At 36.5% G+C, this 26,505-nt stretch overlaps 1 protein-coding gene across 2 annotated transcripts in view; it reads right to left on the reverse strand.

The window, feature by feature from the left end:
* APC (APC regulator of WNT signaling pathway) overlaps positions 1-17,088 on the reverse strand; it is a 61,542-nt gene extending 44,454 nt beyond the window's left edge. For both annotated transcript variants that reach the window (XM_058824221.1, XM_058824220.1), the window contains exons 1-3: positions 16,934-17,088; positions 1,532-1,616; positions 412-613 (exon numbers count right to left, since the gene is read on the reverse strand). In XM_058824221.1, coding sequence (XP_058680204.1) covers positions 412-613; positions 1,532-1,616; positions 16,934-17,068 — 422 coding nt within the window. In that variant the 5' untranslated portion in view covers positions 17,069-17,088. The remainder of the gene's footprint in view (positions 1-411; positions 614-1,531; positions 1,617-16,933) is intronic.
* Between the last annotated feature and the right edge of the window lie 9,417 nt (positions 17,089-26,505).

Below are 26,505 nucleotides of genomic sequence, written 5' to 3' on the forward strand. Positions count from 1 at the left end.
GAGAAAACTATTTCACCATCACATTGTTACAGCTTCAGCATTTATCGACAGTGGTGAGGAGATATGGAGGGGGTTAGAACACTCCACCTTCACTATTTAAACACATTTCAGACAGTGACAACCTGCTTATCAAAATAAAAAAAAAAACTTCAGCCAACAAAGAGTAACAATGAAATGCACAAATGAAACAGTAGAAATTGAATGATACTTCATGATTTTAAAAATATTTTTCTCCACGTGCATCTAAATAAAACATAGATTCCTGGTTTCTTACCTGTCAAGGTAAATGACAGGTAAATACACCACTGATCAAAACCATATCCATGACAGCTAAATACTAGGTGTGTCAGTAAGCTTCCACATTAAAATGAGAAGTCAATCCATACTGTAAGAATAAACAAATAAATTTACCTTTCTTTTTCTAGCTCTTCTAAGTAACCAGTGCTTTCTCTGCTTCCATTCATAAAGCCTCTTCTTGGAAATGACCCCATGGGGACTGGGCTGCACTCCCCTGAGCGGCTCGACACGGACCCTTCCCGGCTCCCATACGAGCGCACCGACATCTTTGGCCTTAACTTCACACCAGGGAAGCTGGTGCTTTCCAAATTCAGTTCTGGATAATAAACAGCAAACATTTTTCAGAGCTGAAAGTTCAGTAGCATAAACTTAAAAGATCATTTCTATCTTAATTTCTTACTTTCTGAACAAATCCATGTGCTTTTTTATAGCAGCATTTTGCACAGAAATGCAGTGAAAATACTGTGAACAAAAACAACGGATATAGCAGACTCGGATAACAGCAGTTATCTGAGCAGATGGCCAAACAACAATCCTGGCAATCAGAACAAGTATCCTATAAAAGCCTGCCTGCCTCCTTCTTAGAGGACTTAAGAAAGGGGCAGAGTTTTGCATAAACATCATGTGAATTACCTTGTGGCCCACTTCCTAACAATTTCTTTTCCAGAGATCCTGCAAATGTTTCACCATCATGTAACAGATGAATACCCTGTTCATCACAGGGGCCTTAGACACCCCTATGGAATTTCTGGGTCAGAGACAGGGATGATGGATGTATACAGGAAGTTAGTGGTCGGGGCTTGCTGGCACTTCCCATATAACGGGATATACACATTCCAGCACGTGCTATAGGGAATGGACCATAAATTTGCAGAATGACAGAAACAATTCCAGTAATATGACATGGAGAGGGCAGGATATACAAACAAATATAGAAAATTGGTGGAACTACGCCAATATTAACTGTTTTTTCTGAAGAAACAAATGTGAGTTATATCAAATGCAATTAATATGAAATTCTAGAGTTACAGTAGCAAAAGTACAAATGGAGACTTTTTTTTTTCTCTGAGGATGTGTCTTAAAATGGTTAGCAAAAATATTTAGGTACTGAGACTATGCCTAATTATCAAGCTCAGCACTGAAAAGAAGATACAAATGACTTCGAAAATGTTATCCCAAACTATAAACAATGAACAAAGAAACTAACCTAATTAAAATATAATTCTAGATTTACCTTTAAGTCGTTCCAGTAAGTCAATCTGTCCAGAAGATGCCATTGCCTCATCTTCAATACTTCCTTGTAGCTGTTTCAGTACCTCCTATAAGAAATTAAGCTTAATTAAGAAATCATTACAATAGTAACACACAAGGTAAATACATCCTCTATCCTACCCTGAAGTGCACACTCGTGTAACAGCTGCTCAGACACTGATGTAAATTATATTTCATGTGAGCAGTGATCAAGTGTCATAATTTTAATTGCCAAAGTGTATGTTGCATAAACCTATCTGGCAGTTCAATCTACTGGATTATTTGGAAGTTCTTCTCAAAGTGAATAACAGTTATTTTGAATTAAGAGATGGGAGAAATGTAAGCACAGAGAAATCAGTCTTGTAAAAATAAAATTTGGATATGTAACTAACAGAAAAGCATCTTGACTAGAAGCAATCCCCAGGATTTGTTTTCTTTGAGGCCCTAGCACCACTGTAAACCCACAAGAAGACTCATGTTATTCTTACTAGAAATGCTACCATTTCCATGCCTGCGAGCAAAAGATTTAGGTTTCCTTCATGGCACCTATTATTTGTATTATTACAACCTCTATTTCAACCACCATCAGGCCCACCAGAAAGACATGAGACTCCTTCATGCAGCTGAAGCTTCAAATCCAAGAATACTACCATGTGCTTGTGCATGCTAAAATTATACATCTGAAGGAACATAGTTCTGATGTACAAAAAAATCAGTCAACAATGACTATTACACTAAAGGGGCCTGTAAGCCCCCAGGTCCCAAATGCTCAGTGGCCTAAATTCACGTAGAAAATTAAATGCAAGTTAGTGAAAGTCTTTTCAATATCATCATGACAGATGTATCAACAGAAAGAACAAATAAAAGACTGGCTACGAGGCAAAAAGCCCTTATTGGAATTTAAAGTACCGTTTTCCATACTGTGCCACAGAAAATATTTTTAGAAGCAGCAACAGTCAGGAGATGAAACCAATTCTGAATAATGGAAGATATTCTGTAATTTTCATACATAGACCCTGTACACAGGATTGTACTTTTGTCTAGATCTAAAAACTAATAAATTCTAGACAATTTTAAAATATGTCCATACATATTTTTTGCTCTTTTAAGAGTCTAGCATACCTTACTGTCAATATTAGTGGGTTTTGCAACTTACACAAAAGGTACCTTTTAAATGCATTTTTCTTTTTTCAAGAGAAAAAAAAAACATATACGAAAAGGCATCTACGAAAGGTCGACTTCTTTTTAAAGCAGTGCAGCAATGAGCTTTTCTGTATTCCAAGTGTTGTTACTTGTAACTAAAAAAAAAATGAGGAGAGTAAAAGGATTTTGAGTACAGAACTGTGCAGTTCTGGGGAAATAATCTCAAGCCCTAGACTCAGATAAATGGTAGCAGCCCAGGTGCTGCAGCCTCTGCCATGCTGCTCTGGGAAGAAGAATTCTGGAGTACAGACATCCAAATTCCCAGTTTACTAATGGAGTCAAGACGTTTGTCCACATTCATGTCTTAGTTTGGACCAGTTCGATGCAAGACTTCCATCCTCCCACACCAGCTGTACCTGGATTCCCATTGCAGGTATCTTGGAGCATGAACCAAACTCCTTTTGGATCAAGTCAAGCCAGCAGTTACACCCAGGACTGCTGATGGGCATTTATTTACTCCATGGGACTAGGCAGAAGCTAGTTCAGACAAAATACTCTGACATATACATTGATTGTGTGCTGGCTCCTCTTGACAATTCACCTACAGAGCAGCTCCTACTGCACTGCCTGTTAATGTCAGCTTTGCCTTTAGGATCAAGCCTGGGATGATAAAATCCATACTCTTGGAAAGACATCTTCCCTTTGCTTATAAGTATGTTCAAGGGCAATCTCATCAGCCATATGGCCCAGCCATCTCTATACGTAACATCTGCCCTGTCAGCAAAGGCAGACAAACAACTGATATGGTGTTTTTCAAAGGGCTCCTGCACTGTGTGATGCAGGAGCAGATCTGCAGACATCAGTCTTGGCTTAAAGTCTAAAGGGCAGTATGATACGTGAAGCGGTCTTGAGAGAGTTTTGCACTCTTGTTGGAAACCTGTCAACTCAGATAAATATAGAAATAACTAATCAATGATTTTTCTCTGAAAACAGCACTGTTTCACAAGGGAGAAACCTAAAATCCCACATCTCCTTCCATTCTCTTTTTAGAAGTGCCTCTCTCACATCTGTGGCACATCTGCTGTTTCAGCATGTTCAGGATACTTTCCTATGTAATGAGTCTTCCTGCTCTAAAAGCCAATATGAGAAGCTAAAAGGAACTACCATCAGCTTTTCTCGCCCTACCCAATTACATGACTGAGGTGTCCAGGCAGCAAGGGACTCCTTTTTTCTAAATATTGGCAACAGTTACACACTAGTACACTGGATCACCTTGCTGAAATGTTATGTTTCAATTCAATACTTTAACTTTTAGTTTTTGTATCACCCCTTTTTCCTCCAACAGCACATGCATTTTTCTCAAGTTAGCTTTTCTGTATTTTTCTACGTTTCTTTTCTATAGTGCTGCTGCTAAGGCGACAATGCTATTACGAGGCTGTGACATCAGCTTTAAACTCCATCACAGTGCACTTCAAAATCTGAGCTGCCCACTCAATAGGCAGTTAAATAAAGGAGACAAAGTTTTTAGAGCAGGAGATGCAGCCCCTGGGTCAGGTACTGGTAGAAAATGAGGCTGTGTGCTAAAATGACAAGTCAGGGAATTTGTACTTTTACTTGAACAAGGAACAGAGCCATTTTCTGCAATAATCCTTCTGGGGGAAACATGGCAAGTTACCTGTTACTGCACTAATGAAAATTTTTATTTATTCACCATTTACAATCAAGGATTCAACACTAACGCTGTTTACATCCATATAGTGCTTTGAAATAGTATTATTCCATTATAATTTTATATTAAATTTTATAACGTGTTTGCTATAGCATAAAACAGTCTCCAAGGTTCAATTAGCATCTGTTTAATTACTGCAAATTTTCGTAAGTATTTTAGTAGTGGTTTACAGCATTTTTTTAAGCAAACTCTTTACTGACTTAGCAGTGACTTACTGAAAATATACACAAATGTAAATCTGTAAGAAAAGGCTGCAAGGTTTTTTCTGTTCTTCTAAAGAATGCAAGTCAAATTATTTTAATGGTCACTTAAGTATAACCTAGTTTATCTTGTTCTGTGCAGAACTACAAAAGAATGTTTCTGGAAATGGAGCAGGCCCTATGACTCATCACCATTTAAAAGGGTTTCTGTCCTCACAGTCTCTGGACTGTGAAGTACTGAAACATTGTCTATTTTTTGTCTGGTTGGATGGGTTTTTTTGTTTGGACTCTGTGAATATAATCCTGACATAAAACCCACATTGTGAATTATTAAATAAAAGAGATCAGATCTGTCAGCATGTAATTGCACAACTATGGTAAATAAAAGCACCTTAACTAACAATAGATGCACCCAGCTAAGTGGTAAGGGTTCTTGTAAATAACATGGCTTAAAGGCTGTAAATTTACTCAAGCTGCTAATAAGGAAAGGAATCACAGAGGAATAATGCTTACAAAGGCAGATTTAAAATCCCAAGGAGTTAAGACTTTAAGTGTATTCCATTTTTGGGAACTTTAAGTATAAATATTAATACCTAGGACTATTTCAAAATATGGTATATGTAAAAATACATTTTGATGACAATTCAGATATGTTTGGTCTTCTGTAAACACTATTCTCCCCCCCGTACTAAACATTAAGCTTTATTGCTTGTATTCACTTTTGTCATAGCTATGTGGACTCAGTGAATGACAAAATCTATGAAAATCACAATGAAAATTAAATTTATGAAACTCCTGGATGCGGACACCAGATATACTCACAGGCCAGTTATGTTGGTTACCACTGTATTTACAACATTTGACTATAAAACCAGGTTTAATCACACAAACATAGAAAGTGTTCACAATTTCAGAGAGCAATCCAACATCTATTAGCAGCATACAGGATGTGAATATGCATAATGAATGAATAAAAAATCATGGTTTACCAAATCAGCGTTATTTTTAAATTACAGTATTTCTGACCACATTGATATGCATATTTTTAACCTGGTATGCTGAAAATGTAACATAAAATTTCTAAATTGAAAGTAATTTTTGACCTCCAATGGAGCTGAGTGTTGTTTCAATGACTATTTAGAAAAGCAGAAAAAAAGGTAACATATACTCAAAGAATATCACTCAAATTCCACAAAACCATTAAATGTCAGAAGCATGGGGGGGGATAGACATTAGAATACTATTTTTTTTTGAGATAGTAGAAATTTAAGTTCAAGGTCTTACATGACCTGTCATAACTACATGAACTTGACAGTGCATTAATTCTGTCACATATGGTAGAACATTCACAGGGGCTGAGGGAGTGCTTGGAAGGAGCTCTTTACTCCTATACATTTTGGTGAATTATGCTGCTGCTTAATCCGGCTTGCTGGGAGCCCTTCTAGCCCTTCAAGTGCAAAGAACTGCTCAGGCTGCTCAACCCTGTAGCCAGGTCCAAATGATAACACCAGCAGTGACAGCACTACTGGCTGAGGTGGAACACAGGAGCAACTCAACTTTCAACCTTGCAGAAAAAGGAATGCATTTATTATGTGAAATGATGTTGTTCATTTTAATTTCCAAAAATGTCATTTTCTAAATGGAAAATATTCACCCAGTGTCACCATGCTCAGGAGCTGTCGCTTGCTATAACTACTTACAGAAGACAGTACCAAGTTTTTAGTGCAAGTACACTTTCAGGTCAACTAAAATTATCTGATTTTATGCTCAGAAAGAGGGTAGTCTAAAGTAATGGAATTAACTATATGTATCATCAGCTTAATTTCACCTAAATTCTAAAAAGAAAAGTAAACAAATATTTTCTTTAATTTTCCAGCCAATTTGGATCCTGTTAGAATTGCAAAGATCTAAAAAGATTTCTTACTGTAAAATCATAAAAACACACAGACCCACAATATAAAGCTGTTGCTGCTTCTTTGCAGATAAAATTAATTCACTGATATTTAAAAATACATGTTTTGTAGAATGCTAAATGACTTTTATAAGCACATTTTTAGTTCACGTGAGCCTAAAAACATCCCTGACTGCATTAGATGTGCCGTCACTGAGTTCCCAGAATTCATCACTTGATACACTTTGTAAGAATCAATTTGGCTTATGACAGTTTCTTCCATTAACACATTAGAATTTACCGAATGATCAATACACATCATTATTTTCAAAATTACTTCTATTTTGGAGGATCTAACCATTGTGCTATCTCCTGCAGTATCTCCCATGCCTATCAGTGTTCTAATTCCCTATGTCACTTTATCTGGATGTGACTTCATGTGCCTTCAGAACAACATGACCTCTTCCCTCCTGAAAGGACTGAGTGCATGGGGCACAAAAAGCCACAAAAAACGTTCTGCAGATGCAAAATCCAGCTAAGAGCAAACAAAGTAATTTGAGAATGAAGATGAAGGTTCTCATTAGGGGGAAAAAAGTCATAAGTACATATAATGTTTCCTGTGATTACTGCTTTCCCTTGCAAGACTTCAAAATTTCAAGTGCTTACATGCTGGGTAAGGATGTGTTGAAATTATATGAAAACCAGGCAGATATGAAAAGGAAAATACTGGGTGAATTCACACAACACAAGTTACAGAAGCTCAGAATTTAGCACCTATTTCATAAATATTAACACAGGCAAGGAATGCTACTGCTGAATCAATCCCTTTTCTCCCTATTCACCTGTTCACCAAACAATGCATTTGCGAAAAAAAAAGAAAAAAAAGAGAAATAAGCATCATTTCACTCCCAGACAAGACCAGCTATTATCATGTACACTAAGGCTGTTCATTCAGGCAGTTGCAAACAGCAAATATGAAAAAATCTGAAAGCTAGCATGGCTACTCAAAGAAGAAAACTAGTTAACACCATATTCTGTCCATTTTTATCACACTTGTTGTGCAGAATGGGATGAATTCAAAGCTAAAAGAAGCTCACACTGAGAGCAGGGACATACGTGCACCTGCTGTGCAAGTGCCTGTGTAGCCAGCCCTTTGGAAGGGATCTGACTTAGGGTGTCAGATATTCTTATGTTACCAATGTTCTCCATCGATAAGCAGGTAAAATGTTAAATTTCTACATATAGCTGATTCACAGCTAATGTACTAATTTTTTTTAAAGCTGCATGATTTCAGAAGACAAAACTTAATTCCATTACCCTGAAAGCAAAATATTTTGTTAGCTTAGATGTAGTGTATTTGGATTTTGAGCACTGTCTGTTCAGCGCTGTCTGAGGTGTGTATCTCATAATTCTCACTTATTTCTCCCCTACTAGCTTGGCTGCCCAAAGACAGTGTTTCTGATGGGGAGTGCAATTTCCAGAAAGTATGTGACTCACTCATAATGAGAGAGTTTAGCTAAGAAATCCAGCTGACAGAAGAAGATGGAGTTTTAGTTTACTTTTAATAATGTGAGAAAAAAAAATAGCTTCTATAAAAAATATTCAATTCCTCCTGTAGACTCAATTTCTATAAAGGAGTAACTTCCAAGAGAAATGCTTCACTCATTGCACAACACTATATGCCTGAAAAGTAGAGATTAAAAAACTTCCTTTGCAGAAGCAAATTAGAAAAGAACAGTATGTTATACAAATATATACTTTCATCCATGCTGGGAGCATTGAGCACACTGACTTTGGAAAATTTTTTTGTAGAATAGCTAAATTTGTATTATAGAATGTACAAACCAAGTGGCAAAATCAGGATGGCATCATCTGCCTAAAAACTGCAATTTCCTTAATATTTCAATCTGCAAACCCAAATAAAATGCATTTGTTTATTTGTTTTTGGCATTTTTGTTTGTTCTGGGGTTTTAAATCTAAAAATAGTGACTAAAAATAAACTCAGTTGGGCAAATTACTAAGGGTTTTTTTGTAGCTAATCTCAAACACAAAGTTTGTTATTGCTACAAGCAAAGAACAGATCTGGTGGTCAAATTCAGTGCAACTGATACAAACATTAATTGCACATGAATTTTATTAATTTATGCTTTTAATTTATTGATTCCCTCACATAGCTTCCTTCTCAAAAGAAGGAAACTTATAGCACAAACTCCTCACTTGTTACAGCATTTTTAGCTGCCCTTCAAATAATTTCCAAATCCTTCTGCATTTCCCTTTACTGATGGCTGAATTTTTGTTCCTGCTCAATGCTCTTCAAAATGGAACAACCATTGTTGGTGGAATGGAACAACAAATTCAGTGAAGTATCAGAGAAATTAAGACAAAGCACCTCCTGTTTGCCAGATAGAGATCAAAACATGCTTTAAAAGACCTGTAAGTTTAGAGAAGAAAAACAAGCTCTGCTAAGACAGCAGAGCCTGCACTACCATATAAACAACCCCTAAGAACCAGGAGTACAAAAGTGCTGAAAAATGCCAAACCCCTCAACTTTGGCCACAGCCAGAGTGCTGAAAAACCAGTCAGACAAAATGAAGTTGACTCGTTAGAGTTGGTTGGAAGTTGCAAGGAAACAATGCCAGGACAAGGGCAGATTCAACACAGGCACCACTTTGTGAGGTACACTCCTTGCATAGCAATGAGCAAATGAAGAGTGTGCTAGAAGGCTCTCATCACTTGGTGACACATAGGCTAATTATGGAGGGAAAATTTATGTTCAACTGCTTCAAGTAGGAAGTGAAAAAAAGAAGTTTCTTTTACTACAGCTGGTATCCAGGTAAACAGGATTCTTCTCCCAAGAGCTGTAAGCCAGGCATGCACAGACAGACCTAAGATGATGGGAAACAAATAAATACCACAACTGATGGATGCAGTAGAAGTGGTAACATGTCTGCAACCCCACAGCAGGATAGTACTGACATTACAGGATGATAACAGAATCACTGAATCACTTAGGCTGGGAAAAATCTTTAAGATCAGCCATTAAAGCTACTACTGGGTTAGTCCTACATGAAACCATGTCCCTCAGTGCCACATCTACACATCCTTTTAATACCTCCAGGGATGGTGACTCCACCACTGCCCTCAGCAGAATGTTCCTGGGCTTGAAAACTCCTTCAGTGAAGAAATTTTCCATAACATCCAATTTAAACATCCACAGTACAACTTGAGGCCATTTCCTCTTAGCCTGTTCCTTGTTATTTAAGAGAAGGGATCTACCCCCAACTCACCAACAACCTCTTGTCAGAAGTTGTATAGAGTAAGAAGGTCCCCATGAGCCTTATTTTCTCCAGGCTGAGCCTCCCCAGATTCCTCAGCTGCTCCTCATATCACTTGTGCTCTAGACAAGAATCAAGAACAGAATCAAGAGCAAACACCATCCTTAACACTGAGAGAGACCAAACATCTTTCCAAACCAACCTCCTTCCTCTCCAACAGTAGGAACCTTGAGAAGATACATGAACAAAACCTACTGTTCATTTCTCTTGAATGTCCTCTGCTCAGACTCCCTCCGGCCTTGACTTGCAGACTTCCGAAAACCACATCTCCAGGGGTTCTACCTCCCATGGCAAACACATGATGCAAAACAATCTTCGTTTTGTTTATTTTCCACTGTCTATATCACAATGTTATTTGATGCCCTTAGATCTAGTATTCAGGAAAATTACTAATTCCCTAATAACTTTCCTCATTACATGATTTTTTATTAGAGCTCAACATCCATCCTCTGTCCCTCTCCTTTTCCTGTGTCTTCACCTGAAAAGTCCCATTTTATTCAATCATATCACTTAAGGAAGATTTTCAGATCACTTGATTTTTCTGGCACCTAATATGACATATTCTACTAGGCTGCCCCTGAGGAGGTTGATCAGAAAGAATATAATACTCATCTTCTGGATCAGCATGTATTCATCCTGGCACAATTATAATCATTCTGTTTCCCTACTTATGCCCAGTAATTCCCAATATCAGACCAACTTTGTGGATCCAACTTTGTGGATCCAAACTAAGCATTAACTTGACACTATATGGAAAAGCCCTTTTATTTTTCAGGTATTTAGAGTATCTCTAATACCTCTCTCTACACTGTTGCCACATTAATTCAGTCCTCATGGTGTATATAAAGTTAAGGCTCTTGTCTAGAAGTTATGATTCTTCTATGCTTTTGCCATGGAATTTTATTTGCCATGTATTCACTCACTCAACACCAGAAGATTCTTTTGACACTGTTCACATTCCTTTGTTCGTTTTTACCATGATGAAAATCATCAGTCAAACCCTTCTATCTCTTTTTTCCACATGACTTAAGACTATGTTGAAAAGAAATACAGGTAATGGCAGAAATCTCACTAAGATACTAGTGTTTTTCTAAAGTAAAAAGAAAAAGAGTATTTATTCTGCACTTCATTTTCTACCTTTAAGTTGAATAATCATCAAAGAACCAAGAACCTTAAAATTCCAGACAGGGCTACTGAGATATTCTCAGCATACTAGGGAATACTCTCAAGTTCTCTGTGACCAGTTGCTGTGGAGATTTCACAACACTGGTTTTGGTCCACAAAGCAACTATAATCCACCATGTTATATCTGACTTGATGTCTTAGCAGAAATAACAACATACCAGATAACTCAAATCAAAAATCAGATTCTGGAATCCAGTTCTGGAAATAATGCTAATATTCTTATGTGCAACAGGATATTCTAAGAAATGCGTATTGTACTACATTCAGAATTCAAATAAAGCATCTCAGGTTATACAGCAGTTTAGTGACTACATGTAGCCTACTCACTAACAGTAATTCCAGATCAAATATATCTATTTTAACATATACATCTATTTTAACATATTTAACATATTGAAACATATTTAACCATTTAATTCTCATCTGAATGGTTTATTTTCATAGCTTAATGTAATTTTTCAGTTGTGTTTTTCTATATATGCCTTGGCAAAACATTTCACTGCGTGCAATGCCAACCAAATGAAGATAAAATTAAAAAAAGGCAGGAAGCAGCTAAAAACACTCTCCCTTTGCACAGAGATGGAAAAGTGATGTTATTGGACACAGTAAGTATTCGCAGCAAAATGTGTCATTTCTGGTACCTTAGAAGAAAAACTGCTGTTAGACTTCTGGAGATGCTATTGCAAACCTGGGTATCTCTCAAATGTATTCATCTCCCACCTACTTGAGGAAGTACACACACAGACAGATGGAAACTGCATGTGCATATAGCACATGACAATATGTTAAGCAGCATGTATTAGAGGTCTCTGTGAATATGCTGGGCTTCAAATTCTAGTTTGCAAGCATACAGCTTACCACAACACATTGAATCAAAAATTGCTGTGCCAATTAAAATATCATCTCCAGTACCTTCGATGCTTTATGATAAGGATCAATAAGCACTGATGATCAGAGACAGCTGATCAGAACAAAACAGGTTTTCAAGGTTAAATATCAAGAAGTGATGGCTCCACAGACTCTAAGGCCACCAAGTGGGGTTTGTCAATTTAAAAGAAAATGGGATCACCTGCTTGCCTGATCACGGAGACATCTGATAAAAGCAGCTACTCATTCCTAAAGAGAGAATGGCCCAGTAGACATTTAAAAGGAAACCTTAAATTTAGTCAAGGAGCACAACAGATACAAATAGTACCTGAAATCTTACTCCTAAAATTGGGTGTGATTAAGCTACGAGTATGCCTGATGTAAAGGATCAGCATTTTTAAAATTTTTCTTGTAACTTATGACTTAGAGATTACAAAGTGCAGCTACCATCTCAAAAGAGTACAAGACAGTTAAGATTCTGGAACATTCTGAACATCCATCTTCCCTTTTTTATAGAAAAACATCGGCTAACAAGGTCCAATCTGCAATCAGCACATTTTCCAGAGTCCCTCTTCTTAAAATGAGTCAAACAAACTACTCCAGCTGCTAAATTGCTAGTCAATCTGCTATTTCTGATAAGGATTTGTATACTCATTCTTTCCAACATACATGAAAAAATATAACAGAAAGTTGAAGTTGCAGATAAAATACAACTAAATCATATTTAGACATAAAAGCACACTAATTTTAATACAATATAAGCTTTTTCACAGTTTTTTTCAAAGCCATCATGACAGAAGATGAAATCCAGGCCTCATGGCATTTTCTTTGGCATTGTTTTTACCTTTAATTCTGAGGATTTGCGTATTAATTCATCAACATCCCAAAGTATCCACAACACTGAAATAAATATGGGATATTGTACTCTAGAGACTTAATATTCCTTTCACTATCACATAAAATTACCATAGCTTAATATTTTACAAACCCATTTAAAATAAAATTCCTCAAAATAAAATATCTTCATTCTTGCTTTTTTATTTAGTGAAAATATACTTGAATTCAACATAATAGCATCGCAAGTTTTATTGCCCAGTTGGCTTATTAGCAGAAGAAACTCAAAACACCATCAATGTGAAAAACAAATCACTCTCTGGATCTGCAATGGATATAATAGTAATGAGCGCTCTAGGATTTTGTCCTTTAAACATTAATTCTTCAAACACAAACTAAATAAAAACAAAAAAAACCCCAGAGAAAATAATGAAAACTAAAATATTTATATGAAGAAAATGATCTGCCTAAACACCACCCTCCACAACACACAAATGAACAGCTCATAATTTTCTGAAAAGAGTTTAACCACTACCATGTTTCTTTATAGTGTATATTTATCTGATTAGAGCACTTCTCAAAAAAAATCAACATATCTGAATCACCTCTAGCAACAGTCTTTTTATTTTTGATACATGTCGACACAATATACAAGACACTGAATAAATTGAAAAGCCGTATGTAGAATAAAATTTTAAGTGCACTACATGAAACCAAAAGAGACAATGTCTTGCTCACGGAGCATCACATATACTAAAAATGGCTTTCTTACACATGATATCATGAATTACTGGTTTACTACAAAATCAAAGCACTCAAATATTGAGTGAGCAAATCAAGCATGATGTCACTCTTAAGTGATTTCTGGAGGTTGAGGTGAACATACCAGCTCCACCCCAGATTTAATATGGCGAGAAATGCTGATATTATTTAGCTATGACATTAAAAATAAATAAATAAATAAATAAATGCCATCCTTATAGAGAAAAATACTAGTCTTCCACAAGAACCAGGCAGAAGTCTCACAAAAAGTCTTTTGCAAATGTGGGATACACGTAGGGATATGCACAAACTAGTACAGCTAACATTGGATTACTTCTTGTCTCTCCGTGAATTTTACAGGTTTTGAATTCAGATAAAACTGTTAATATTTTTTAAAATCTGTCCTTAGTCTGTGTTTTATGCAGTTACTCTTACATCTAGATACTGACACCATTTTTCTTTATTTATGGTCCAACATTGTTATTTAATTGACCATCAAACAGGGTATTTGTTGATTTAGAGAGAAACTTTTATCATACCAAACTGCTGTATTTCATCTGACAGTAAGCCAATAAAAACAACTGAATTTCCCAAGTTAGTCATAATACTCTGAGGGATTTCTTTTGTTTAAACAGTTAATCCCTAGGACAACACAAATTAAAAAACAAAGTGGAGATTGTTTTACTGATCATTTTGCCACCCCCCCCAGTATCACATTTCTCTTTGTTTACCCATCATGTTTTCTGGTCAGCAAATGGAGTTTTTACTTTTAAATAAGAGATTTAGCTTTAAACAGGAAGCATTCAGAAATAGTTCTTATATAGGTCAGTAGTAGTTTATAATAAATACATGTGCAAGATGAGCTCATGTTAAGCTTTTAATTCCTGTACGATTACCTTATAATTCTGAAATGAAGGGATTATAAAGATGGGGCACACTTACACAATGTTTTAACACTGTTGCTTCCAAAATAAAATTCTTTAAATATTGTCTTTAAAATGCCCTTCACAACTGATTAAGCAATATAAAGAAATGAGGACACAAACAAAGCGGGAGTCCAAAGAATCAGTGTGAGATGTCTCTGCACTGGGCCACAGACCAAAATTCACATTGCAAGAACAGGGATGTTTGCCATGGAGCCACATCTTGTCTTCCCCACTGCTGCTCCCTTGCTAATATCTGGGATTTCACTTGGCAGGATGGGTTACAAGGGCTCTGTGACAGTTCTGTGCCCCCAAAGGACCATTTTTTCCAAGACATTTGGGAAATTTTTTGACTGCATATATCATAGCCAAATGGCTTTCAATCCTGACTGCTCTTGCTCTGCTAATGACTTTGCTTGTAATTATCCCTAATTATGGCACTGGAACCATACAAACCATGTAGCTTCTTTCAGTGCAAAAAAAGCCAACACATACTTTCTCCAAAAGCCTGAGAAACTAAAATTATCTTTCAGTTTAAGAGAATCCTGCGATTATCCCAATCAAACTGCACCCACCTACTCCAATCTGACCCCAAGATCATTCCCACACCATCCTTCAAGTTTTAGTCAAATCAAAACTATGTTGTGACCCTTTACAAAGAAAAGGGTCTGAAACAAACAGGGGAAAGACATGACTTCTTAGTTCAGGTGCAGGAGCAAATATACCGGAGGAATGAACACATGATTTCCTAATAGAACATGGTTTAAAAAAAAAAAAAAAATCTAATTAATCTGAACAATCTCTTCTCCACCCATCCCCCAAAACGAAAAGAAACATACTGAGTTTGATATTTGAGGTTTGTGTTACAATCCTTAGATCGAGAAGGGAACTTTAGGACAGAAAAAAATGAGATCTCTACTCTGCATATGTTCATAAGAACAGGAGTGAAATAGAGCCACTTTCTGTTTGGTAGTCTGCCAGATTTAATGTAAGAACAAAAAGCCATTCCACATCCCAAATTAATGCCCCAGAGACCAGCTTGTACAGCTGGACTGGCTTTAGGTCACTGGAAATTTAATTATCTGCACAAAAGCTAGAAAAACCTCAAAGAAACAACCAAAACCCAAAACACCTGTATGTGGATAAAGAAGAGGGAAAAAAGACATTTCCCTCTTTTACTCTTTTTTTGTAAAACTAGCAGTAAGATCATCTGTCCTGTTCTTCCCTACCTTAATTTAGACTGCAATGACAAGGAGTGTAAGGGAGTTACTAATAAATTTGTTGTAATATTATCTTAAGAAAAATAATATTAGTTTTCAGACATGTAACTCAGCAAATGAACATTTTTTCTGCAGCTGTTAATGACAACCATTTCAAGCTTGGTGGTGTAAAGGACTATAGTATCCTTTTGATTTAGGTAGCAAAGTCGTTTTCATTTTACACTGCAATGCAATGATTAAATGTATCTGAAATATCTATGCTTTTTTCAAGTGTTGTAACAGTGTTTCAGAAAGCAGAAGAATTTTACTTCTTACAGTGAATTTTTCTTCTTATGGTCTACATGCTGGAGAAGAAAATTGAGTTCAAATATTTTTAATTGCTATACTAATCAAATTATCATATTTTAAAAATTAAACATTGCTTGTAAAGGAACAGTAAGCCTGTCATAAGAAGATCGGCATGCAAGGAAATGGAGAAAAAAAATTAATTTAAGTTTAATACTTGGAATATGCCTATCCTATACAGGAGTATACAGAGAAATACCAACAATTTCTGAGCCCTTCTACCTGAGATATCAAAAGCAGACTGGTTTTGCTCCTAGCAGCAGGATTTGTCAGCTTAGGAAGAGTACTGCATTAATGCAGCTCTAAGGCTCGCAAAATTCTGCCTTGTTCACTATCATGGATCACATAGATGCAGCTGACAGTGTATCTTCCTACTGACTGAAATCCATCTAAATTCCACTTGAGCGTAGTGTTTGCTTTTGGATGGGTGGCTTTGAAGGCCTACACTCAGCCAAAAAACACCAGCAGGAACTCATCTGGGTGAATTTTTAAAGTATTAATTTAGGCTTTGGGAAAGATTGGAGAACTTGTGGTTTATGTTAAAGAAACTTCTCCTGTTAAGACATTAAATATTGTAATTATAGTAAAACCCCAAATTTTTAAAATTACCTGAAAACACTGAACACCTCCAGTGTTTCCCACATTTTCAAGAGCCAAACAATACTTGCTTTGTCAACCTTGGTCAGCCATTCTGTACTTCCTGCTGGGAAGCACAGCTGTGCTAAAATGGTAGTGCTTATCAGAGCATGCTGGGAGCTGTTTCTAGAAAACAACTTTGAAATTAAAAAATAATAATAAGGAAATGTAGCTTTGATAGCTTTTCCTTTCCACAGCCTGGAAAAGGACTTCCATAGGAATCTAAAAGTACACAAAACTCTCTGAGTGATTCCCTGTCCATGACACAACGGGCAGTGACAGAAACCCCACACACAGGCATAGAGCTTGCAATACCTTCATAGTGGATGCCTCGGTTTCCAATTTTGTGAGGTGATTTGAGTTATCCTCTAGCTCTTGCCGAAGGTTGGAGTTCTCCATCTTTAATGCCTCAACTTGCTTTAACAATTGATCATATGAAGCTGCAGCCATCCTGGGCTACCCTCAGCCCTTAAAAAAGTAAGAGAAAATATTAAATTTAGGCATTTTAGAAAAAAACCTTCTCTTCCTGAATGTATCTAACCACAAAATCATCTCTCTCTCCCATTTACCACACGTCTTCCTAAACATTTAATTTAAATCCATTGCACCAAAGTGTTAATGACTATAACTAGTGCCAGATCAAGACTTTTTTTTCTGTGGGCTTCCATTTGGTGTGCATGATTAAGCAAATGAAAAAAGTTCATTGTCAATTGCATCAGATATTAGGGGAATCTAGAATACATGAAAGAAAATCACTGCATCACACAAAAGCATCTTTACTACTGGCACTTCAGTTTCAACACGGAGAACTGCAGATAACAGACCATATATAGTAATTTTTGGGTAGATAACAAGCATCTTCACACATATCTAAAAGATGCTGGCTGCCCGCTTATTTTAGGAAACAAACGGTAGTCACAGATGTTCAATGTTCTTAGGAATAGCACACACTCTGAGGGAGACGCTATACGAAAGGAAACCAGTAAATATTGGGGAATTTTTAATTGAAAAAACTCCACATCATCAAATGTAGTAAATATGTAGATATTTTGTAAAAATATCCTGCAAGGCACAAGATTAAAACAAATTTCTTCCGCACAAAGTGGTCATACTGCACCATTTAATTTAAAGATGAAAGGCTACTCTTGATATCAAGGCATCCCATACTATTTTCAGAAAAATTGTAACACAGTCCCAGAACACCAGCACAACTGCTTAGCCATTATATAGGAGAAAGTAACAAATACTTAAATTTCCATTATGAGCTACAAACTGTTCCCCACTTTCCAAACCAAAAGCCAGCAGAGTTGTTAATCTAACAACTTAAGTTAACTAAAACATGGCTAATGAATGTTTGAAGCTCTTCAGAATTAGTGCTAACAGCTTCTTATTAATCAGCCATTACAGAGAAAAAAAGGGAGCCTAGCACTTCACATAAGACAAGTTACCCTTCCAATGTCATTGCAGACATTTTTTTAAGTATGTGGCCTGTAACTCAGAGAAAAAAAAAAAAAAAAACCAAAACCAAAAACATCCCCTCACAGGGCAACATTCTCTTTCATCATTATTGCAGTATATATACTTTGGAAAAGACAAAACAATTAAAAGCTATTATTTAGCATTTACTTTAACCTGCTTGTGTAACCCCTTGTAAATCATGTTTCTGATTCCCGATGAAACTCAATTGAATTACCCAGTCGACCAAAAACAAGGTAAAATTATTCAAAAACATTTTAGTTCCTCAGTACAAATTCTGAAAATTCTGTTTAACCTTTCTAAATTTAAACTGAACAAAATGTAAAGGAGAGAGTACACCACTGAAGCAAGGAACAGTAACAAAAGCTGTAGTGCAGTTGATATGACTGGTTTATTTCCTCTCCAAGCACCTGCCACCATCAAAGAAAAAAGAAGACACCTGCCACTTATGAAATCATGACTTCCATGAATGAAAAGAATCTGTAAAATTTATTTTTCAAAATTTGATCATGCTTTACTGAAGACTTCCTTTTTGAGAAATAAAGGCAATCTGAAATAACTACTCTACAATGTGAATTCTGGGATTTTGGCACCAGGCTGTTTCACCTAAAAGGTTGAGTCTTGTCAAGGAGAATTGTAGCAAAAACAAAACAAACACACAAACACCAAAAAACCAGTAAGGACAGACTGTTTCTATTTAATGTATGCCTTTATCTATTAAGTAACAATTTCCATTATTATTGAGAAAATTAATAGCTATAGTTCACATTTCAGAACACACTGCATGCACAAGCCCAAGGAAAGGCAGACAGAAGGGAAGAAGAATGGAAACTTTTTCTCATTATTTGTTACAAATTAGCACTATATTGTAATATTGATAGAATGTTTTTACTGAAGTATATCAGTAAAATATATCACATTTATTCATCTACATGTGATTTACAGAAGCTGCCCTGTGCCACACAGGACATGCACTTTGTTTCTAGATAGAGTGTATTTTTCTCCCATTGCTATAATTCATTACTAGTATGAAAGGACAGGTAATAACAAGTAAGTATCCAGTTTTTCCATTTCCAGTCCATTTTTAGGAATTCTTACTTACAGATTTGAAATTTAGAACAGTCAGCCCCATTAACAAGATGTACAGACACAATACATTAAATGGAGAAAAATGGATGAGGGGAGGACTACAATAGAAATACATAAATTGCATAGCTCTGGTATTTTATATGCCTAACAAACCTATGCATATTTTTGCTAAATGAGTAAGGATCCTGAAGGAGAGATGAGGTTAGGCTTTCCACCCTTCTAAGTTCCTAAGCTTCCTTTATTCCTGTAACATGAAAGCAGGACATCACTAAGAGACAGTACCCTACCTCAGACTAGGAGTTACTTCCTGATTTATTCAAATGTCAGGCTCTGTGGGTTTTCAGATTTAAAAAAATGTTAGCTAACTACCACAGCCCAGGCACCCTGAAACAATTTTTCCCCCCTGCTAAATAAATGCCCAAAGGAAGGGACACTGTAACCACAGTTGCAAAAGAGATGAACAGAAAAACTGTACATAGGTAAGGAGCAGTTTAAAGACATCAAGAGGACACGGCAGTTCTGAGAGCCAAATTATTGGGCTGGAAGCAGGCTGTCAGAAAAGTTCCCCCAAAAATTTTAAAATGCCTGTCACCAGACTGTGACAGGCATTTTAAAATGTTTTGCGATTGACTTTGGCACAAGAAGTAGCATCAAAACTTGCTCCCATAAATTCACAAGGTTGCACAAGGTCAGAGGGCTCCACATCATACACAATGAATTTGATGAACTGAGAAATAAAGCAGTAGAAACAGGGTGGAATTGCAGAGCATAGCAACACAGGGTCACTCACAAAGGAATCTCAACCTAGAGCAGTGAAGCCTCTCAGCAGCCAGCCTGCAGGGCACTATGTGCTGCCAATGAGACTGGCACAAGGAGAGCAAACACGATTCCCAGATTTAGAGCAAATAATTTTACAAAGAGGTGGGTAAGAAAAGTGAACTTAAGTGGATGCAGAGAAAGATCTGAAGTGATCAGGGGATGACAGAGTATCTTAGAAGAGATTAGCTAAGCAAACCTTGGCTGCCTCAGCACATCAAAGGCTGGAATGACACAGCCATACTTTGTTATTAGGGAGCAGAAAACACTGAAGAGGGAGAACAACATTAATGTTAAAACACAATACCAACATAGAACAAATGGGTGTAAATTGGTCATTTATCAACCTAGGCTGGCAACATTAATTAGAACTTGTAGTTCAGTGGGATCCCTGCCAAGCATACTACACAAGGAGCCAGACTTCATGGCTTGAGAAATCCAATCCTAAACTTCCACAAAGACAAATGCTGTACTTATTTTTGATATCTCCAAGATATTTGCTTCTTCTTCTGAAATAATACAATGCCAAAGTATTTCACACAAGACACTGTTATTTAATTTTAAAACTGGTGAAACTGACAAAGGTAATGTATGACCACAAAGCAGCTTAGGCTTTCTGATGCTGAACACTGTGTGATCTCTCAGGCACGTGATTTGTAGAGTGAAATCACAGGGCTCCATTACACATAAGCTGGTCCATGTATGAGATAAACCCCTCAAAATTAAAATCTGCCTCTCTTCTGAAAATACATTTTTACCAGCTGCTTCAAACTTGACGCATGAGATCAGAATTCAGGTCCCAAAATGATCCTAGGATTTATGCTCTGAGTAAAAAATAACTATAAATTAAAAATAATTTATAAATTATATATTATAGGTTTTCTAAACACAGAACCCCCAGCATAAATAGAAACTGACTGTACCATTTCATCCCCTTTTTGAAGTTTCTCAGTGATTAAATTACTAGCCATGAGGAAAGAGTTAAACTCTGGACCCTCTTGGCCAGACAGGCTTCCCAGCCACATCACTCTTCATTTGGAGCAGAATTAACCTGCCCATGGAAAAACAAGGACTACCTTAGACATGGCCCACTAGTCTGAAGCTCCACCACTGCACACGCAAACATGCTCAACACCACTAGTGCCAGAATCAGCTGGTTCAAGAATAAAACATCTCTTCTTTCCCCCCGTAGGAAACCATTATAATGAGGGAGAATGGAGGAGAAGGGAAGAACTCTCACCTCCAGAATCCATTCCACATTTCAGCCAGCCCAAGGGAAAATGCATCACAAATGCAACACAAAACCTACCTTTGTGAAATTCAGTACTATGCTTCAACTCAACCTCCCTTTCACACTCTTAACTGCATTGTTTCTTCACAAAGTAGTCATCAAAGGCAAGAATAGATCCTGAGTTCTCTAGATTTACTCTGAGAAATAACTGTCTCAGAATGCAGAAAGTTTAAAATTCAATAGCCTCACGTCAGAGACATCCAAAAAAATCTAGCTGTGCTACTTCCCTGACCCATATTTCTCATAATTAAGAAACTTCTTCTCCATCTCCTATCAGAGTAAGAGGAAATTGTGACAAGAAATTTCACGCTTTACTGAATCAGCATTTCACATGAATATACATATCAAAAAGGAATTTCAAGCTGGATAGAACTCTTTTACACATTAAAATCAAAATTAATGAGAAGCCTAAATTTATGCAAACATACTGTTAAGATTTAGATATGCATTTTCCTGTATTAAGAAAACTGCATGAGTAGCCACTGCCCAGACAGGAATTTACATGTAATCATTTTGATCTCAAATCCCAAGTGATAGGAAAAATGTAATGCTCCCTGAAAACTTAGAATTTCTAACTTGATTAGAGCCACCTTCTTTGAATTCAGCAAGCGTATATACTCAATAGGCCCTGAAGAGGTTCCACTTAAGAACCCCAACAATTTGTCATATATTAAATCTCCTTATGAAAATATTTCAGAGTCCTATTGTTGCTTTTATCCATAAAATCTATCAACATTACCATCACACTACTACCACCAGCAAGCAGATTTACTCCTAAACTCTCTAACTCAGATTTTTCACAATGTTGCTTATCTTAATGTAACAAATTCAACTTTACACATAGATACAATGCATCTACATACTTATATCTTTGATCTTTTTGATCTTTGTATCCAAATTCTGAAATTTTTTTGTATCTACATTTAAATATTTTTCTAGTCCAAACTCCATGACTATCGAAAATATAATTTAGTAAGGCTGGAAAGGACCATCAGCTCAGATTTCTTTCTGCATCCACAAATTCTATGCAACTCTTCAGTCCAGAGCCCGGGATCTCATGCTTGTTATTCTTAACCATTCTGTCAATTTTTGTCATTCATTTATAGGAATGTGTCTAATGGGGAATTATTTCTCCAAGGGCACACTACACTGAATTCAGGGAGGGAATGCTGACACTGTCATGACATTTTTCCAATTAGTTACTCTAAACCCCCTTTAAAAACAGATTATTTTAAAGCACTAGGCCTAGGGGTTCTGAGAAGCAGTGGCTGTGGCTAGTGGCAGGGAGGGCTGTGCTGGTGCCTTTCCAGCTGTCTGCTCCACCCATCTCCTCACGGTTCCCACCCAGGGAAGAGCTCAGCTGCTCAAGTGGCAGCTGCTAAACCACTGCAGATTACTGCTCGACTGCCAAGGTAATCTGAAATAGGTGTCAGTTTAAGCTTACTGTGCTCCGTCATTAGCCACGATGCTTCAGCAGCTGTTGCAGAGCTATTTCCAAAAGAGGGGCAAGGCTGACAGACAGGGGCAAAAAATCCAGCACAGCTGTTCCAAGCTAAATTCCTCAAGTGGACCATTTTCATGCAGCTTCCTTATCTATACAGTCATAAGAAAGAAGTGTGGGGGGCTTTTGCTGTTCTTATTTTGAACATATCAAGCCACGCCAATTTGCATTAGTTCAATTTCTCTGTTGACTGAATACTGTATTGAATTTTCAATTATTTTGTTTAAAGCTTGCCTTCAGGTTTTCAGCTCTGGCAAAACATCAGCACTCCAAGTGCTGTGTTCAAGAACTTATGAAAAATGAGTATGACTGTGTCAGGGATTGTCTAATCCATTTCAGTATGGGCAAGGTTTCAAGGTTTGCCAATCTAAAAATGTTTATCTTTCACTGGCATTGTCTAATTCTCTCCTTCCCTACTCACTGAAAAATACTCCATTGGACTCAAATCATAAAAGCCCATTATCCTGACTCCCTCCAAATGGCAGAAAAAATATTTCTGCCTTCTCCAGCATCACACTGAGAAACTATGTTATTTCCATCTGGTGCTAAGTCCATCCTTCACTAAAATGGCCTTTTGTTGCCAGCATATTTGATCCTTCTATCCCCATCTGAATTTAAGAACAATCCCCCAAATTTGAGTCAGGAGCAGCTGAAAGGGAAGCCATTTTGTTAGGGTTCTCTTCAACTGGGCAATGCGGGCACACAAATATAATGAGCTGTCTGTCAGTGGCTTTGAATGTGGTCAGAGACAACTAAGAAAATACTCAGCCCAGAATGAGAACCCCCCATGAGTGGAGCAGCAGATGTTCTGTTCATGTTCTCATTCACTCTGCTTTAGCACACTTAGGTGATTAGAGATGGAAGAAGGAGTATAAAAAGCAATCATCACAGAAAACTGCTCTTCATCCAGTTTCTTTCAGCAACAAGGGCTTTGATAACAGAAAATTAATTGCAAGTTATATAACACTACTCTTTTTAATACATTTGAAAAGGATGACATTGAAAAAAATTGATAACAAATTACAATCTGAAGATTATGCATACTCTGGATTCCTGGGGTTTTCAACCATGGCAAAGGGTTTTCAACCAAAAGGCAAAGGCCAGATGAAGAGCCATTACTGTTATTAGTTTTCCTAACACAACTTGTGAAAGCATTAGTCCCTTTAAAAGAGGACCACACAATTTTCTCTGTACTTCAGTTGCATGAAGAAGATTTTCTTTTTAGTTTTTTTATGCACTTCTGCATGAAGTGCATGATATTTTTGTGGACAGCAGACTAAAATAAATGTTAATAAACCCAACCTTCCTAAATCCTTTTGAGTGGTAATTGGGTAAAGACTGTGTTTTTGTGTTTAACTCTTCCAGAAATTAATTCATAACTTGGCAAGAGCTTTCAAGCCATCATTATATCTTGGGATGCTTCAGTAAATTCAATACTTGGCCTGTACTCACCAACCATGAACAGAAGCATCATCTGTTCAGTTTTACCAAAAGTGATAAGTGATCCATGTTCTCAGCATTCCATAAAAGACCATGAGGAGAAGAAATGAGAACACCATGGTCTGAACTCTTGTGTGCCTCATTACACGTCAAGTATGATAAAGGTCAAGTATGTGTTTATGTGAAAAACAAAAATAATTTATTGCTTGGAATGCCACTAAAGAATGCTAACAATGAAAAAACATTCTTATTAATACAAAAAGGAAAATCAAGAAGTCATGTGTTTCAGGCTATGAACTGTCAAGTTTAACTTCTTTACACTGTCAAGAAAATTGCCAATTCTTCCTTTATAATTCGGGGTTGGGAAGTTCCTTAGCTGGTTAGTCATGCTGTATTCAGAATACGACTGTGAAAATTTGAACCATGATTTGCATTTAAATACTATATTGAACACAAACAACTCCAGACATCATTTGAATCATAACTTACATTGGATCAGGAATGATTCATAAGCCTGAACACTCATCCTTCAGGATGATCATCTTTGTAATTCATGACTAATTGAGTATGTCCTCACTGCACATGACTTGCTCTTGTTTACTTTCATATTTCTCGTAATCTTTAAGGATTCAATTCTAGAAAGTTTAAACCATTAAAAAGTCTGAGACAGGTATTTCTTTTCCTATTTTACCAGAAAACAAACTCAAAACAACTAACATGAAACAAATCAGTTATAATTAAAACCATTGTACATACTATAAAAATTCTATTCTATATTATAAAAATAATTTATAATAAATATTTCTCCATCTGGAGCGAACTATCAGGGTCATCTTCAAGGTTCCCTTCAGGACTTTTAAAGACAAGAAGACAATTTGTTTTGCAGAAAATGTATCAGTACTTGATCATACGGGTGCTGCGTGAATTTTGGAAAACGATGAGTGGAAACTAGATCTTTGCTGACAATAACTTACCATCCCAGCACACCAATAGTAGTACGGCCTATTTTAAACAAGATTTTGCCACACTGATGTTAAAAGAATTTACCATATGTCATCAACATAATGTTTTACCCACTAAATCAAGATGCATACTGGAATCCAACATAAGAATTTAGAGATCAAGGGAACCAATTGTAGCCATGCGCATTTCTACCTTGTGCTGGCTGTATCATTCCATGCTGATATAACAATGGCAAAGTGTGACAAAATGTAACAGAACATTTATCATAACCAAGTATTTTGTACTTCACGGATGACGTTTAGTAAAGTTTGCGCCCATAAGTAAATTAAAGTATTATATTGAAAAATCATTTTTAGTCAAGTTATCATTTTAAGAGTGTGACTTACAGAACTACTACAGTGGTTACATAGAATGATACTACTTAAGAGTAAAAAAAGTACAGGAAGAAGCATCGCCATAACAATCACCATAATCACTACTGTGCTTATGTCACTCTCTTTCCTTTTAAGAAAAAAGTGGTGAAAACACCTCTGCATATTCTTTTCTTTTAACATTTAAGCAATTGTAAAGAATGCCAAAGCAGAAACATCTACTGTCACCAATTTACCTCTTGAAACCAGTTATTCCAAACAGTAAGTTCTCAAGTGATGTTTTAAGATGTAATATTATCCAAAGCCTCTGTAACTGATAAAACAGGAGATTCATGATTCTAAAAATAACGGTGTATGTATAGAAAATGTTTTGAGGGAATGTAAAAAGCAGGTATTTAAACTGATGCTTTTTGTTATCAAACCTTTTTTGCCCATCACTGTATTTAACAGAACTGAGGAGATGAGCTATTTATAGTTACTTCAAGTCTCCTTAAAAATACAGAAGAGTCTGGTTCCAGGAAATGTCTTTCAGTATACATGCTTATGTATATTTTCAAAGAACTATAATCTTGACAAAATACTCATAAATCTATTACCTGTATTAGATAACAGAAAAAATTAACCAAATGATAAAAAGACACTAAGGAAAAAAATTAAGAAGCATTTTCAACACAAAAAACAGCAAAGGGTGGAAGAAGTACTTAAAAACGGAAATCTATATCGTGCTATTCACGTATGCACTGAAATTTACTGCAAATACTTCTCAGCACACTAAGAAGCTGTGTGTTTCTTGGTACGCTTTTAAAAGGCATTTTTCAGGGTATGCCTCTCCAAATCAAGTCAAAATCGGGCCCTACTGGTCCTCTGAAGAAAATCCAAACAAACGAAAAATGTCCCTAACAACCCACAGACAAGGTCCTCCATGTGAGTCGATAGAAAG

The sequence above is a fragment of the Ammospiza caudacuta genome, chromosome Z, assembly GCF_027887145.1.
Source record: "Ammospiza caudacuta isolate bAmmCau1 chromosome Z, bAmmCau1.pri, whole genome shotgun sequence".
In the NCBI taxonomy this organism is placed as follows: domain Eukaryota; kingdom Metazoa; phylum Chordata; class Aves; order Passeriformes; family Passerellidae; genus Ammospiza; species Ammospiza caudacuta.